Here is a 13,962-nt window from a genome sequence, read left to right as displayed (position 1 = left end):
GCTCCTGTTCTGCCATTCCTCCCTTTCAGGAATGAGAGGGGTCAGAAAGAAACCCAGAATGTTATTGTAATGGATTCCTTTCTCATGGAAACAAGAGGCTAGGGGAAAGGAGTTCCCCTTTTCCCATATTCTCCAGGTTTGTGTTCTCTTAGCTCCTTAGGCTTAACCATTAAACTACAGGCCAACTGAGAGTGTGCCTGCTTCCCCTGCAGGAGGAGATCAACAATCTAGGATGACAGTGCAGCCCTTACCATGAGCACACCCCCGACCCCTCCCGCCCAAGTGCCAACTACTCTTCCTTTGTGTGTTCTCCTGAGCCTGGTGGCGAAGAGGGTAGCTATTGCCCTCGGAAGGCAATTTATCGACTGAAGTAATTACAGGCCACGCTGAACTCCAGCTGAAAGCTCCCTGTTCACTTTTCATTCTAAATTACATCTAACCATGTTGTTTAGAACAGTCTATCAGAGGTTCTGCAAAGAGATTATATGATACTGTAAAGATGCTTCAATAAAAAACATTCCAGTAAAATACTGATGTCCCCAATTTAAAAATAACCCCTCTACCATTGTGAATTTCCCAGGGAAAAATTAAAGTTCTAAGATTAGATTCTCTTGTCTGCTTGAGTTAAAGTTAAAAGGCATTAAAGTCTAAAACTCATCCTTCCCAATTTCTGATTCTGCTCGTTCTGAACCAGAAGGGTTCTTCATACCTGAAGAGCACTGTGGTTCTTTCAGCAGCCTGGACAGGGTCTCACTAGAACCACTAGTGTGGTTTTTTTTCAGAGTCTCAGAAGTTAAACACCAAATTTCTGTTACACCTCACTTTTTAAAGAGTATCATCAAAGTACTCGACACCAACAAAATTAAACAACAGAAAAAAAACCAATACCAAGATTTTCAAGTAATTATCAAGACAAAGTGGTGCTCCCAGAACCTTGCACTTTCCATAAAACAGACAGTGAAATCTTGATTTGGGCTTCACCAGGATGCTGTGTAAGTTATCTGAAATCCTTGATCCATAAACAAACTCAACCAGGAGGAAGCTCCCTCAAGAAGTTAACGTCGGCAACATGTTTTATCATTCCTATGGGAAGAATCAACACATATTTCTCTCAGGGTGACATATGCGACTGTAGGAGGTCAGAATACACCATCCCAAGATAGGCCACTCTGGCATAAGGATTATTTTGAGCTGAAGGCAACTGAGAAAAAGCAGGCACAGGATGAGCTCTCTGCTGTTCCCTATCTTCTGGAAAGTAAGATCACAAATTCCCCTTGTGAAGGTGTCTCCCCACTGCCACCCCACCCCACCACTGTCCGTGGGAAGGGAGTAACAACTTCCAGTGATACAGGAGACAGGATGGCCCCGCGAGAGTCTACACAAACAAACCTTACCAACTAGGCCTTATCTACCATTAATTTCCCATATATTTGCCTTCCTACAATTTGCTGCCCCTAGAAGCTCGAAGCCCTTTCCATTTGTCTTGACACTTCTTTTTAAATGTAACCTCTTATGTTCAAATGCTATAAAGGCCTCCAAGTTTAGCTGTTTCTTTGTAAGTTTTCTCTCTTTCTAGGAAGACCCCACATCATGTAAACCTTTTAAAATCAAAGAAATTTGTATGTCTTTTCTCATATTAATATGTCCGTTGTCAGATTATTTTGCAGACCCAGCCAGAGAACCTAAGAGGGCAGATGAGAATTTTCTTCCCCAAAAGATTTTTACACTCTTGCAAAGTTTAGAAATAGCAGTGATGGCAAGCCCAGTCATTAGTCTGTTTTGAGATCTTTCTCTCCCATCTTGAACCTTTAAAAAAAAAATAAATTTATTTATTTATGCTGGGTCTTAGTTATGGCTCCAGGGCTCCTTAGTTGCAGCATGTGAACTCTTAGTTGTGGGATCATAGTTTCCTGACCAGGGATTGAACCCGGACCCCTGCATAGGGAGCACGGAGTCTTAGCCACTGTGCCATCAGGGAAGTCCCTCTCCCAGCTTGAATATTAAATACCTCTTAACTTCCATTTCCCCTTTGAGCCCCCTGTCTCCAACATTCCCTGATCCATGGAACCTGGGCTCTAAATAATGACTCAGTGGCTCCTGCTGTTGCCTTTTGTTGTGAAATTGCTAGGGCATGTGAAGCCTGCCATGCAAGGTGAGTTTCTCCTTCATTTCCTTATTTGTTTCAGCTGGAAAACATCCTCAGCAGATTCCTGAACTAAAGCTGTTGTTGACATTTCTGCAGCTTGAATCTCTAGGTGTGTTAGGATTAGTTTTGGATATGAATGACAGAAAACCCAAAATAACAGGGGGAAGGTTGAAGTTTATTCTGCTCACATAAATGTCTAGGTCAGCATTCCAGTGCTGGTGTACCCTTCCATAGTGTCACGGATCCAGATTCCGTTGACACTGTTGCCCCACCATGCGTGGCTTGGACCTCATTGTCTCATATGCAGAATATCTACATCCTAAGTGAAATAAGGTAGGAAAGGATGTAAGTAAAGCAAATGGTGCTTGTGTCGTTTCTTAAAGAAGACACACGAGTTCAGGCATACCTTGGAGATACTGCAGGCTTGGTTCCAGACTACTGCAACAAGGCAAGTATCTCAACAAAGCAAGTCACACAAACTTTTTGATTTCCCAGTGCATATAAAAGTTATGCTTACACTATACTGTAGTGTATTAAGTGTGCAATAGTGTTATATCTAAAAAAACAATGTACATACCTTAATTAAAAAACACTTTATTGCTAAAAAATGCTAACCATCATTTGAGCCTTCAGTGAACTGTAATCTTTCTGCTGGTGGAGGGTCTTGCCTTGATGTTGATGGTGCTGCCTGGTCAGGGTGGCTGCTGAAGGCTGGGGTGGCCATGGCAGTTTCTTAAAATAGACAACAATGAAGTCTGACTCATTGATTGACTCTTCCTTTTGTGAATGATTTCTCTGCAGCACGCATGCTGTTCGACAGTATTTTATCCACAGAACTTCTTTCAAAATTGGAGTCAGGGGCTTCCCTGGTGGCGCAGTGGTTAAGAATCCGCCTGCCAAGGCAGGGGAGCTGGGTTCGAGCCCTGGTCTGGGAAGATCCCACATGTCGCGGAGCAACTAAGCCCGTGCACCACAACTACTGAGCCTGCGCTCTAGAGCCTGCAAGCCACAACTACTGAGCCCATGTGCCACAACTACTGAAGCCCACATGCCTAGAGCCCGTGCTCCGCACCAAGAGAAGCCACCGCAATGAGAAGCCCACGCACCACAACGAAGGGCAGTCCCTGCTCACAATTAGAGAAAGCCTGCGTGCAGCAACCAAGGCCCAATGCAGCCATAAATAAATAAATAAATTTATTAAAAAAAAATTGGAGTCAATCCTCTCAAACCCTGCTGCTGCTTTATGAACTAAGTTTATGTAATCTAAATCCTTTGTTGTCATGTCAACCATCTTCACAGCATCTTCACCGGGAGTAGACTCCATCTCAAGAAACCACTTTCATTGCTCATCCTTAAGAAGTAACTCTGCATCCATTCAAGGTTTATATGAGATTGTGGCAATTCAGTCACATCTTCAGGCTCCACTTCTAGTTCTAGTTGTCTTGCTATTTCCACCACATCTGCAGTTACTTCCTCCGCTGAAGTCCCGAACTCCTCAAACTCATCCTTGAGGACTGGAGTCAACTTCTTTCAGTCTCCTGTTAATGCTGATATTTTGACCTCTTCCCGTAAATCACAAATATTCTTAGTGGTGTCTAGAATGCTGAATCCTTTCCAGAAGGTTTTCAATTGGCTTTGCCCAGATACATTATTAGAATCACCATCTATGACTGCTATAGCCTTAGAAAGTGTATTTCTTAATAATAAGACTTAAAAGTTGAAATGACTGTTTGATCCATGGGCTGCAGAATGGATGTTGTATTAGCAGGCATGAAAACATTAATCTGATTGCACATTTCCATCAGAGATATTGGGTGAACAGGTGCACTGTCAACAAACAGCAATTTTATATATATATATATATATATATATATATATATATATATATATATATATATATATATATTTGCGGTACACGGGCCTCTCACTGTTGTGGCCTCTCCCGTTGAGGAGCACAGGCTCCGGATGCACAGGCTCAGCGGCCATGGCTCACAGGCCTAGCCGCTCTGCGGCATGTGGGATCTTCCCGGACCGGGGCATGAACCCGTATTCCCTGCATCAGCAGGCGGACTCTCAACCACTGTGCCACCAGGGAAGCCCAACAGTAATATTTTGAAAGGAATCTTTTTTTCTGAGCAGATCTAAACAGTGGGCTTAAAATACTCAGTAAACCATGTTGTAAACAGATGTGCTGTCATCCAGGCTTTGTTGTTCCATTTACAGAGCACAGGCAGAGTAGACTTAGCATAATTTTTTTTTTTAAAATAAGTTTATTTATTTTTGGCTGCATTGGGTCTTTGTTGCTGCATGTGGGCTTTCGCTAGTTGCGGCAAGCAGGGGCTACTCTTCGTTGCAGTGTGCGGGCTTCTCATTGAGGTGGCTTTTCTTGTTGCAGAGCACAGGCCCTAGGTGCGCGGGTTTCAGTAGTTGTGGCACGTGGGCTCAGGAGTTGTGGCTCACGGGTCCAGCTGCTCCGCGGCATGTGCGATCTTCCCGGACCAGGGCTCGAACCCATGTCCCCTGCATTGGCAGGCAGATTCTTAACCACTGAGCCAGCAGAGAAGCCCAGACTTAGCATAATTCTTAAGGGCCCTAAAATTTTGGGAATGGTAAATGAGCAATGGCTTCAACTTAAAGTCACCTGCTGCATTAAGCCCTAACAGGAGAGTCGGCCTGTCCTTTGGAGCTTTGAAGCCGGGCATTAACTTCTATGAAAGTCCTAGATGGCATCCTCTTCCAATAGAAGGCTGCTTTGTCTACATTGAAAATCTGTTGTTTGGTATAGCCACCTTCATAAATTATCTTAGCTAGATCTCCTGGATAACTTGCTGCAGCTTCTCTATTACCACTTGCTGCTTCACCTTGTACTTTTATGTTATGAAGATGGCTTCTTTCCTTAAACTTCATGAACCAACTTCTGCTAGCTTCAAACTTTTCTCCTGCAGCTTCCTGAAGGAAGAGTTAGGGCCTTGCTGTGGATCAGGCTTTGGCTTAAAGGAATGTTGTGGCTTATTTGATCTTCTATCCGGACCATTAAAACTTTCTCCATATCAGCAATAAGGCTGTTTTGCTTTATTATGCATGTGTTCACTGGATTAGCACTTTTAATTTCCTTGAAGAACTATCCCTTTGCAGTCACAGCTTGACTGTTTGGTATAAGAGGTCTAGCTTTTGGTCTCTCTCACCTTCCAACATGCCTTCCTCATTAAGCTTAATCATTTCTACCTTTTGATTTAAAGCGACAAATGTGTGACTCTTCCTTTCACTTGAACACTCAGAGGCCATTGTAGGGCTCTTCACTGGCCTAAGTTCAATATTGTTGTGTTTTAGGGAATAGGGAGGGCTGAAGAGAGGGAGAGAGATGGGCTGGTTTGGGGTGCTCATGGCACCCCAAAACAATGACAATAGTAACATCAAAGATCAATGATCACAGATCACCATAACATATATAGTAATAATGAAAAAGTTTGAAATACTGTGAGAATTACCAAAATGTGAGGGACACGAAGTGAGCAAATGCTGGTGGAGAAACGACGCGGATAAACTTGCTTGACGCCGGGTTGCCACGAACCTTCAGTTTGTAAAAAACACAGCATCTGAAAAATGCAATACAGCAAAGTGCCAATAAAACAAGGTATGCCTATACCCTGAACTACCAGAGAGGCTGAGAAATGTAGTCTTCATTCTAGGCAGCCATATACCCAACTAAACTTATTATTATTAAAGACATATATGAATATTGGGGGCAACTGGACTACCAGACTAATTGCCCTGGTGAGGACACATACTTCTGGAGAGCCCTCCTCAGCACACCACCTTCTCCTGCTTTGGACTGGTCCAGCCTCCAGCAGTATTTCTCTTGGCTCTGCCTTTTCCAGCAATAGTGGATATGTCCTAGGGCTCGATTTCCCTCTGCACCTTTCTGGGAGGAGCAGCTGAGTTTGTCACAGTATAATTTATTTCTTAAGTTATTCCCTTTCCTTCCCTAACACATATAGGCCTAACAGTATTTGTAGGATCTGATGCTTCCTTCCTTCTTTTTTTTTCTTAAACTTTCTCTCCTTTCTGGCCCAGATAATGCTACCTTTCTCATCTAGATTTTGTCTAACAGGGTCTTCTGTTCTGAGAGATGAGTCACTAGGTTCCGGTCTGTCAAAGGCAACTACTGTCCAAAAAAAATCTTGAGCACTCTCAGTTTTCCGAGTGAGATAATCAGCACGTATTTTCTGACTGGGCCGACAGCCAATCCAGGGTTGGATTCCATTTATCACTGCCCTGCTCACTCTCTTCTATTATGCTTCATCTTTCTTGCTGCCCTCCTTTAGAGTCTTAATGCTCAGAATTTCTCAGGTGTGCCCACTCTGGGCACAGGCAGCACTTACGTCCTTACCTACAATCACAGCAACATCTGGACACTCATTCAATACCCCCCGAACAGTCTACTTGCATTTGACTGCTATTCCCCTCTCAAATGGTCCAGACTTTCAGGTACACTTGGCACCACTGTCCCAGTCTTTAAGGTGCAATCCACCAGTGGTTCTTCCCAAGGAGTCTCTGCGTGGCTCTAAGAGAGCACTTTGCCAGTAGTGGCCTGTATCCGCGCTCCCTTTGGGACAGTCAGTACAGTTTGCTGAGACTTTGCTTATACTCTTGTTCAATTTCTTTGGAACTAAGTTATTATTTCTGTCCTTATGTTCCAGATGATCCCCCCCAAATATCTACCAACCTAAGAAAAACACCTCTTAAATGAATGAAACTCCAAGTACAGTATCCTGTCCCTTTTATCTTGTCTTTCAATTTCATTTTTCCTTTAATATCTGTTGGATCTGTTCTCTAAAATCTCAACTTTATCTCCAAAAACGCTTTCTCCTTCTCAAGCTTAATTACTCTTCATTTATTTTGTTCTCATCCTGTCATTGCTCCTGTTCTAAGACTGAAGCACACTAGAAGCACCCCAGATATTCCTTGATTTTCTGAACAAATCTGATTCCTAGAGACACAAGTTTCTAGGCACAGGACTAACTTCCTTCTTGATCTTTGGTTTTAAAACAACGGTAGGTTTTTCATTAAATAAAGGCTCCTATTTATTGTTTGCTGGTTTTCAATGAAAAGAATTGTATGGGTGTCTGCACAGCTCGAGGCTTGGATTCTAAAGCGTTGGCCACAGCTCATATAATTTACAAATCCAGTCAATTGTGGATCACATGGTGGGAGATTACTCTTGAGATTCTGGACAGGCTGTACCACATGACTTCAAGATTAGTCTTGGTGCACTGCCTATACAGGCTTGCATTAACAGTTGAAAACTAGAACTTCAGACTCCAGCGCTCTCTAGTACACATGCTGTGTAAAGTACCCATTGGTAAAGAAATCATAGAATTAGAAGATCACCATTTTGCAAGCCCTAAAAAAAATTCTAGATAACATAAACCAGTGGATATTAAAATGGTTTGATGGGGAACTTTATAATGATGCACCAGACTGACAGCACATGAACGCACTGATCAATTGTCACATCTCTATAAGTGGCACATCAGATATCATGTGCCTGATGTGATGTGGGAGATAGCACACATCTCTTACGAATTATTTTTGTAAAAATTTTTTTGAACACAAATTTTTTTTTTTTTTTTTGTGGTATGCGGGCCTCTCACTGTTGTGGCCTCTCCCGTTGTGCAGCACAGGCTCCGGATGCGCAGGCTCAGTGGCCATGGCTCACGGGCCTAGCTGCTCCGCGGCATGTGGGATCCTCCCGGACTGGGGCACGAACCCATGTCCCCTGCATCGGCAGGTGGACTCTCAACCACTGCGCCACCAGGGAAGCCCGAACACAAATTTTTAATGGAGCTTCTAGATATACCAGTTTGCAGGAAAAACTGGTGATAGAGGAACATGTTAAATGACACAAAGAGGATACGCTATCCAAATTCAGAAAGTGAGAAAGATGACCTAATCTCTTTAACAAGTAAGTGGCAGTTAAAATGAAAGAGTTTAACAGCATAAACTGTTATACATAAGACCCTTAAGGACCACACCAACCAAATGCAAAGTATGTGTCTCACTAGAATCCTGATTTAAGCAAACCAAGTAAAAAGACATCTTGAAAAGTTTTTTAAAATCTATTTTTACTTATAGAAAAGTTGCCATAGTACAAAGAATTCCCACATACCCTTCACTTAGATTTCCCCAAATGTTAACATCTTATTGCATCTACTTTATCATTCTCTCTCTATATACATACCCATATTAGGGGTGTGTGTGTGTGTGTGTGTGTGTGTGTGTGTGTGTGTGTGTGTGTGTGTGTGTGTGTGTGTGTGTGTGTGTGTGTGTGTGTGTGTGTGTGTGTGTGTGTGTGTTTTCTTTTTTTTTTTTTGGGCTGCACTGCATGGCATGCAGGATCTTAGTTCCCTGACCAGGGATCAAAGCCGGGCCCCTGGGTTTCCCTGGTGGCACAGTGGTTAAGAATCTGCCTGCCAATCCAGGCGACACGGGTTTGAGCCCTGCTCCGGGAAGATCTCCCATGCTGCGGAGCAACTAAGCCCATACGCCACAACTACTGAGCCTGCACTCTAGAGTCTGTGAGCCACAACTACTGAGCCCACGTGCCACAACTACTGAAGCCTGCGTGCCTAGAGCCCGTGCTCTGCAACAAAAGTAGACACCACAATGAGAAGCCTGCACACCACAACAAAGAGTAGCCCTCCGCTCGCCACAACTAGAGAAAGCCCATGCACAGCAACAAAGATCCACTGCAGCCAAAAAAAAAAGCCAGGGCCCTTGCAGTGGAAGCCCGGAATCCTAACCACTGGACGGCCAGGGAATTCCCCATATTAGTTTTTTATTGCCAACAAAGTGCTCCTTTACCCTTAACAACTTCAGTGTGTATTTTCTAAAGACAAGAACATTCTTACACATACTACAGTACAATTGCTGAAATCTGGAAATTAATATGAATACCATAACATTTACTACAGACCTTACTCAAATTTTGCTAATTGTCCCACTAATATCTTTTACAGCAGAAGAAAACCATATTTTCTTGGTCCGGGATCCAATCCAGGATTACACAATGTGATACCTCTCTAGTCTTCTTTAATTTGGTACAGTTACTTCAGTCTTTGTTTTTCATGACCTTGATTTTTTGAAGAGTAAAGGCCAATTATTTGTAGATTGTCCCTCACTTGGGTTTAGTTGATGTTTCTTCAGTATATTCACATTATACATTTTGGGGAAGAACCCTGAAAAGTGATGTTTTGTCTTCCTCATTGCATCTTATCAGGAGGCATACAATATTTGTCCTGTAACTGGTAATGTTGTAAAAAGACATTTTTGAGACAACTAAGGAAAACTGAAAACATATGATGTTAAGAAGTTATTGTTAATTTTGTTAGATGTCATAATGGTATTGTGGTTGTTTTTAAAAAAATGGTACTCATCTGTTAGCCGTATATACACTGTAGGGGAAAGTGAAGTTATTTGTCTTGATGTCCATTTCTAGGGAGTTTAATAACTCCAGGTGGAAAGCAATAATAATAACATAGTCAGATTTTGATTTTTCCGAAATAGTGTCCGATTTGTGCATCATCCAGGACTTTGACCACTGTTCCTCTCTTCTGTGGCTCCTCTTTTGGTCACTACATTCACAGCTGACCCAGTATAGTACAGAAAGCACACGTCTGTCAAATTTTGTGACTTGCTGGATGACGAAAGGCTGTGGGGAAGAGACTGAAACTACTGGTTGAAATTAGGTTTATAAATAATTTGAACATTTCACTTCTTTGTGATTGGCACGTCTTCCTTATTATAGATAAATATGAGTCTAATGAAATGAGATCATTTACAATGATTACATAACAAAACTTCAGAGCCCATATACAAAAAGTCTTCATTTTATTTAGTTTCTACTTTATTTTTGGAAAAAAATTAGTTTTTTAAAAGTTTATTTTGGACTTCCCTGGTGATGCAGCGGCTAAGAATCCGCCTGCCAAAGCAGGGGACACGGGTGCAATCCCTGGTCCGGGAAAATCCCACCTGATGCAGAGCAACTAAGACTGTGTGCCACAACTACTGAGCCCACGCTCTAGAGCCCACGAGCCACAACTACTGAAGCCTGCGAGCCTACAGCCCGTGCTCCGCAACAAGGGAAGCCACTGCAATGAGAAGCCCGCGCACCGCAACGAAGACCCAAGACAGCCAATTAAAAAAAAAAAAAAAATTTTACCAAAGACTAATCCTTTGCTGATGTTCAAATTTAAAGTATTCTTTTGCGTCTGTCTCATTGGAGAAAACATGAAACATTGCTTCTGTGGCAGTTTCTTCTAGTTTTTCAAGGACTCATGTAGTAGCAACTGGTTCAAAATACTGCTTTGTTTCAAAGCATGCAGTTTAGATGTATCTTCACTAATGATGGCGATATTTCCATTTTGTTCCTGAGCTGTCAGGTCACTTTCACTGTCAGACAGGGTACATAGCAGAGTGTCATTTTCATAGGTTGGAAAATAATACCTGAAAACAACCACAGATATACTGAATAACCAAAACTACATATTATCCAGAAAATTTCTAGGCAGCTGAATGTACACATCACTATAATTTTGCTAGGTTTCCTTGCCAACAATTTCAACTGCATTTTGCAAAGGCTGTAAGGGAGAGAACTCCTGAATTACTTTTACTTTGACCTTTACTGGCTGACATCAGTCTTACTAGTATCCTTGGTAGTTGGCAATTCAGCCTTGGCTTGATATCTACCATAACAAGACACTCACTATCTTAAAAGGCAGCCTACTCCACTATTAGGCAACTCTAGCTATTAAATAATACCTCCTCGATAAAGCTAAAAATGACATCTCTCTCATTTCTACTCAAAGGGCCCGGTTCTTCCCTAAGGTTAACAAAGTTCAAATACAGTTACTCTTTCATACACTGCTCCTTTTATCAGTTGTATCTGATAAAAACAACTGCTTCTGCTTGTGAGGTTTTTTTTTTTTCCCACCCCCAACCTAATCATCACTATTTCCTTCATATAAATTATCAAACATTAAAATATCTAAAGAATTTTAAGTCTATTACTCTGGTTCCTTCTCTGGACACACTTTGTAGTTAGCTCTGAAATCTAAAGGTTTCGACCTGAATGAGAATTATAGGAACAGGGTCTCAGGTCAATCCAGGGCTGACCTTGCCTCTCATAAATCTGGGATTTTCTAAAGAGGAATTAAATAAAGGGATGAAATAATGGAGAAGGAGCAAAGAAATGTATGTCTCGTTGAGCAGTACTCACTGTGGTTGATCCCATGTCTGTCTTTCAGGAAGCAGTGAAGTATGTTTAGCTTCTTCCATGTGAGTCCTTAAGTCTGCTTTGGACTTGAACTTCTCATGGCAGCCATAACATCTACATTGGTGAATTTGCCTCCGAATGAAATTGACTAGTTTCACTTGCTCATAAAAGTTCAGTCCTGAAAATGACAGTACACAGAATCATCAGACAACTGGTCAGACCCATTTTTGCATTTTTATAATTTTTTAAAAGAACCGCTTCTCTTTATTAACCAACCTGAAGAGGCAGTGCAGTTTTAAAGCATATTAATAGATATCAAATAATAACAGCCAATACTTATATAGGGCTTATGTGCTAGGCACTGTTCTAATCACTTTCCATGCATTAATGCGTTTAATCCTCGCAATACCCTATCATATAGGTGGTGTTACCGTATCCACATTATACATTAGGAAGCTGTCCAGAATTGCACAGCCAGTAGGTGTAGAGCCAGGATTTGACACCAGGCTGTTGGCTCCACAGCCCATGTTCTTGACTATTAATCTATTACATATATAACATATACACATGCCTATAAGAGCGGTAAAGTAAAGTAACATGTCCAAGGGTCTAGGAAAGTAGTCGGTGAGTTGAGGTGTGGGAAGTGAGCTTTTTATGGTCTTGGATACATTAGCAAGTCAGTACTTTATGTCTTCATGACCCTAATCTTTCTATCATAGTGATCCAATTGGGTACATCTATAATAAATAATCTAGCTACACTACCAAGCAGTGCAGTAGGTGTTTTACACACTCTTATCCACTCTCTGTAACATTCTGCTGACCCGAGGCCCAATGTCACACAGCCAGTAAGTGCTAGAGCTGGAATATGAACTCTAGTGTGACTTCAAAATCCACGTTTTTTCCACTAGTCCCCACCACATTATGATATTAACCATTAACCTGTATTTTATTTGAAGCAATCATATATGTAGAAAAGAAGAAAGACTATATGAAATCAAAACCATATGTGAATATTATAGTTCAAAATGGTTGTGAATCACGGTTTCAGGCAGTTCTGTTGAGACCATCTGTGGAGAGACACATTTTGGCTGTGCACTCTCCAATCACAACTGTGCAACGCAGGCATCGTTTACGGGATGGTGTATAAAAGAATGCAGCATCATGGAAAACAACTTCCGAATCAAACTTACCAAGTTCTGACTTTATTTTGAGGAGATCAAATTCATGTGCATCCTAAAAAAAGAATGAATATATCTGTGAGCATATAAATTATTTAATCTTTCAGGCTGAAGTTATAAACAGACAGCTTATTCACAGGAGTTTGAACACTGTAGAAACTCAGTCTCGGTTCATCATCTGCTTTTGAAGTCTTCGAAATCTAACTGCTTCCCCCCACATCCAACTGCTTTATAAAGCACAGTCCAAACAAGTCATGTCAATCAGTTAAAACATTTAATTGTTCACAGCTTGTATCTCCAGTCTTTGCAAATTTACTCTGTATGCATTCTGCAGTCTGACAGAAGTGTCCTCAGTCGCTAGGTAAGATGTGGCCCTACTGTACTGTGTGTCTGGACTAGAATTATGAATATAGGTCCTTTGCTCCACAAGCAGATAGGTAATTTAAAAAATTCTGCTCTTCGTTTTATGCTGTCAAATACAGTGTTTAAATCTGCAAGTTTCTCTTCACTCATACCTTCCCACAAATTACATGTCTTGATTTTCACGATGCATAGACCTATTTTTATTCTGTTCCATCCCTGCAATCACCCATCTGGGTAAATGCTTCAACTTATAAGCTCACAGAGAATAAAGACCGTCTAACTCCCCGTGAAGGTATTCAGTGTAGCATCACAGTCAGGATAATTAAGAATTCCATGATATGTTATCACTGAAAGTAACTGAGCAGAGGTTGAGGACACTAGTCAAGGATACTGCAAAGGGAATTCTTACACAGGATAGGCGGACCAAGGCTCCTTTCAATTCAAAGATACTAGGATATTATGAGTTACATTTAAACACTGGAAACTATACACACATACTAGTGGCAACCTGTTTCAGACAAAATGACTCTGTTTTCACTTGAGTAAATACCCATAGCCTTTTGAACACCTTTCAGGTCCTTGTTTTTATGAATGAGAATGGAATGAACATGGGTGAAAAAGGAGAGTCTGCTCCACTATGACAGAGCTGAGTGGCGGGAGGGGAGGGAGGGCACATCAGAATAATACAGTAATATTTTTCTATTACACTCAATTCTCTACTCCCAATATAACATAAAGATGGCCTCCAGAAAGGAAAGCGCAAACTGGAAATGTCCTCAAATTTCTTCTCTCCAAATCGTTTTAACTGAAGGAGCTGCAAGACCACACCCTGTGCCCTCTCCACCTCCATGGCTCCCCCACCCCCATTTCCCCCAAGGGCTCTGTAAACGGCATCTTTTTCTCTTTCTGCTCTCCTTGTTCACCAGCATGGGAAGCACTGGAAAAAGACTCAGAACCTGTCCATATCCTGGGTATTGTTAATCGTGGTTGCAGATCCCA

General features: G+C 41.7%; 1 protein-coding gene across 7 annotated transcripts in view; it reads right to left on the bottom strand.

Moving 5' to 3' along the window:
* Positions 1-290: 290 nt before the first annotated feature.
* ZNF277 (zinc finger protein 277) overlaps positions 291-13,962 on the bottom strand; it is a 123,123-nt gene continuing 109,451 nt past the window's right edge. For 2 of the 7 annotated variants that reach the window (XM_079931870.1, XM_079931873.1), the window contains exons 10-12: positions 12,613-12,655; positions 11,424-11,598; positions 10,020-10,651 (exon numbers count right to left, since the gene is read on the bottom strand). In XM_079931870.1, coding sequence (XP_079787996.1) covers positions 10,465-10,651; positions 11,424-11,598; positions 12,613-12,655 — 405 coding nt within the window. In that variant the 3' untranslated portion in view covers positions 10,020-10,464. Of the gene's footprint in view, positions 1,084-1,431; positions 1,807-5,634; positions 5,743-10,019; positions 10,652-11,423; positions 11,599-12,612; positions 12,656-13,962 lie in introns of those variants that run through there. The other 5 variants (XR_013829822.1, XM_079931871.1, XR_013829823.1 and 2 more) reach the window with 5 other exon arrangements.

This window comes from Stenella coeruleoalba, assembly GCF_951394435.1.
Source record: "Stenella coeruleoalba genome assembly, chromosome: 9".
NCBI lineage: Eukaryota > Metazoa > Chordata > Mammalia > Artiodactyla > Delphinidae > Stenella > Stenella coeruleoalba.
This window is presented reverse-complemented; position numbering and strand designations above follow the sequence as displayed.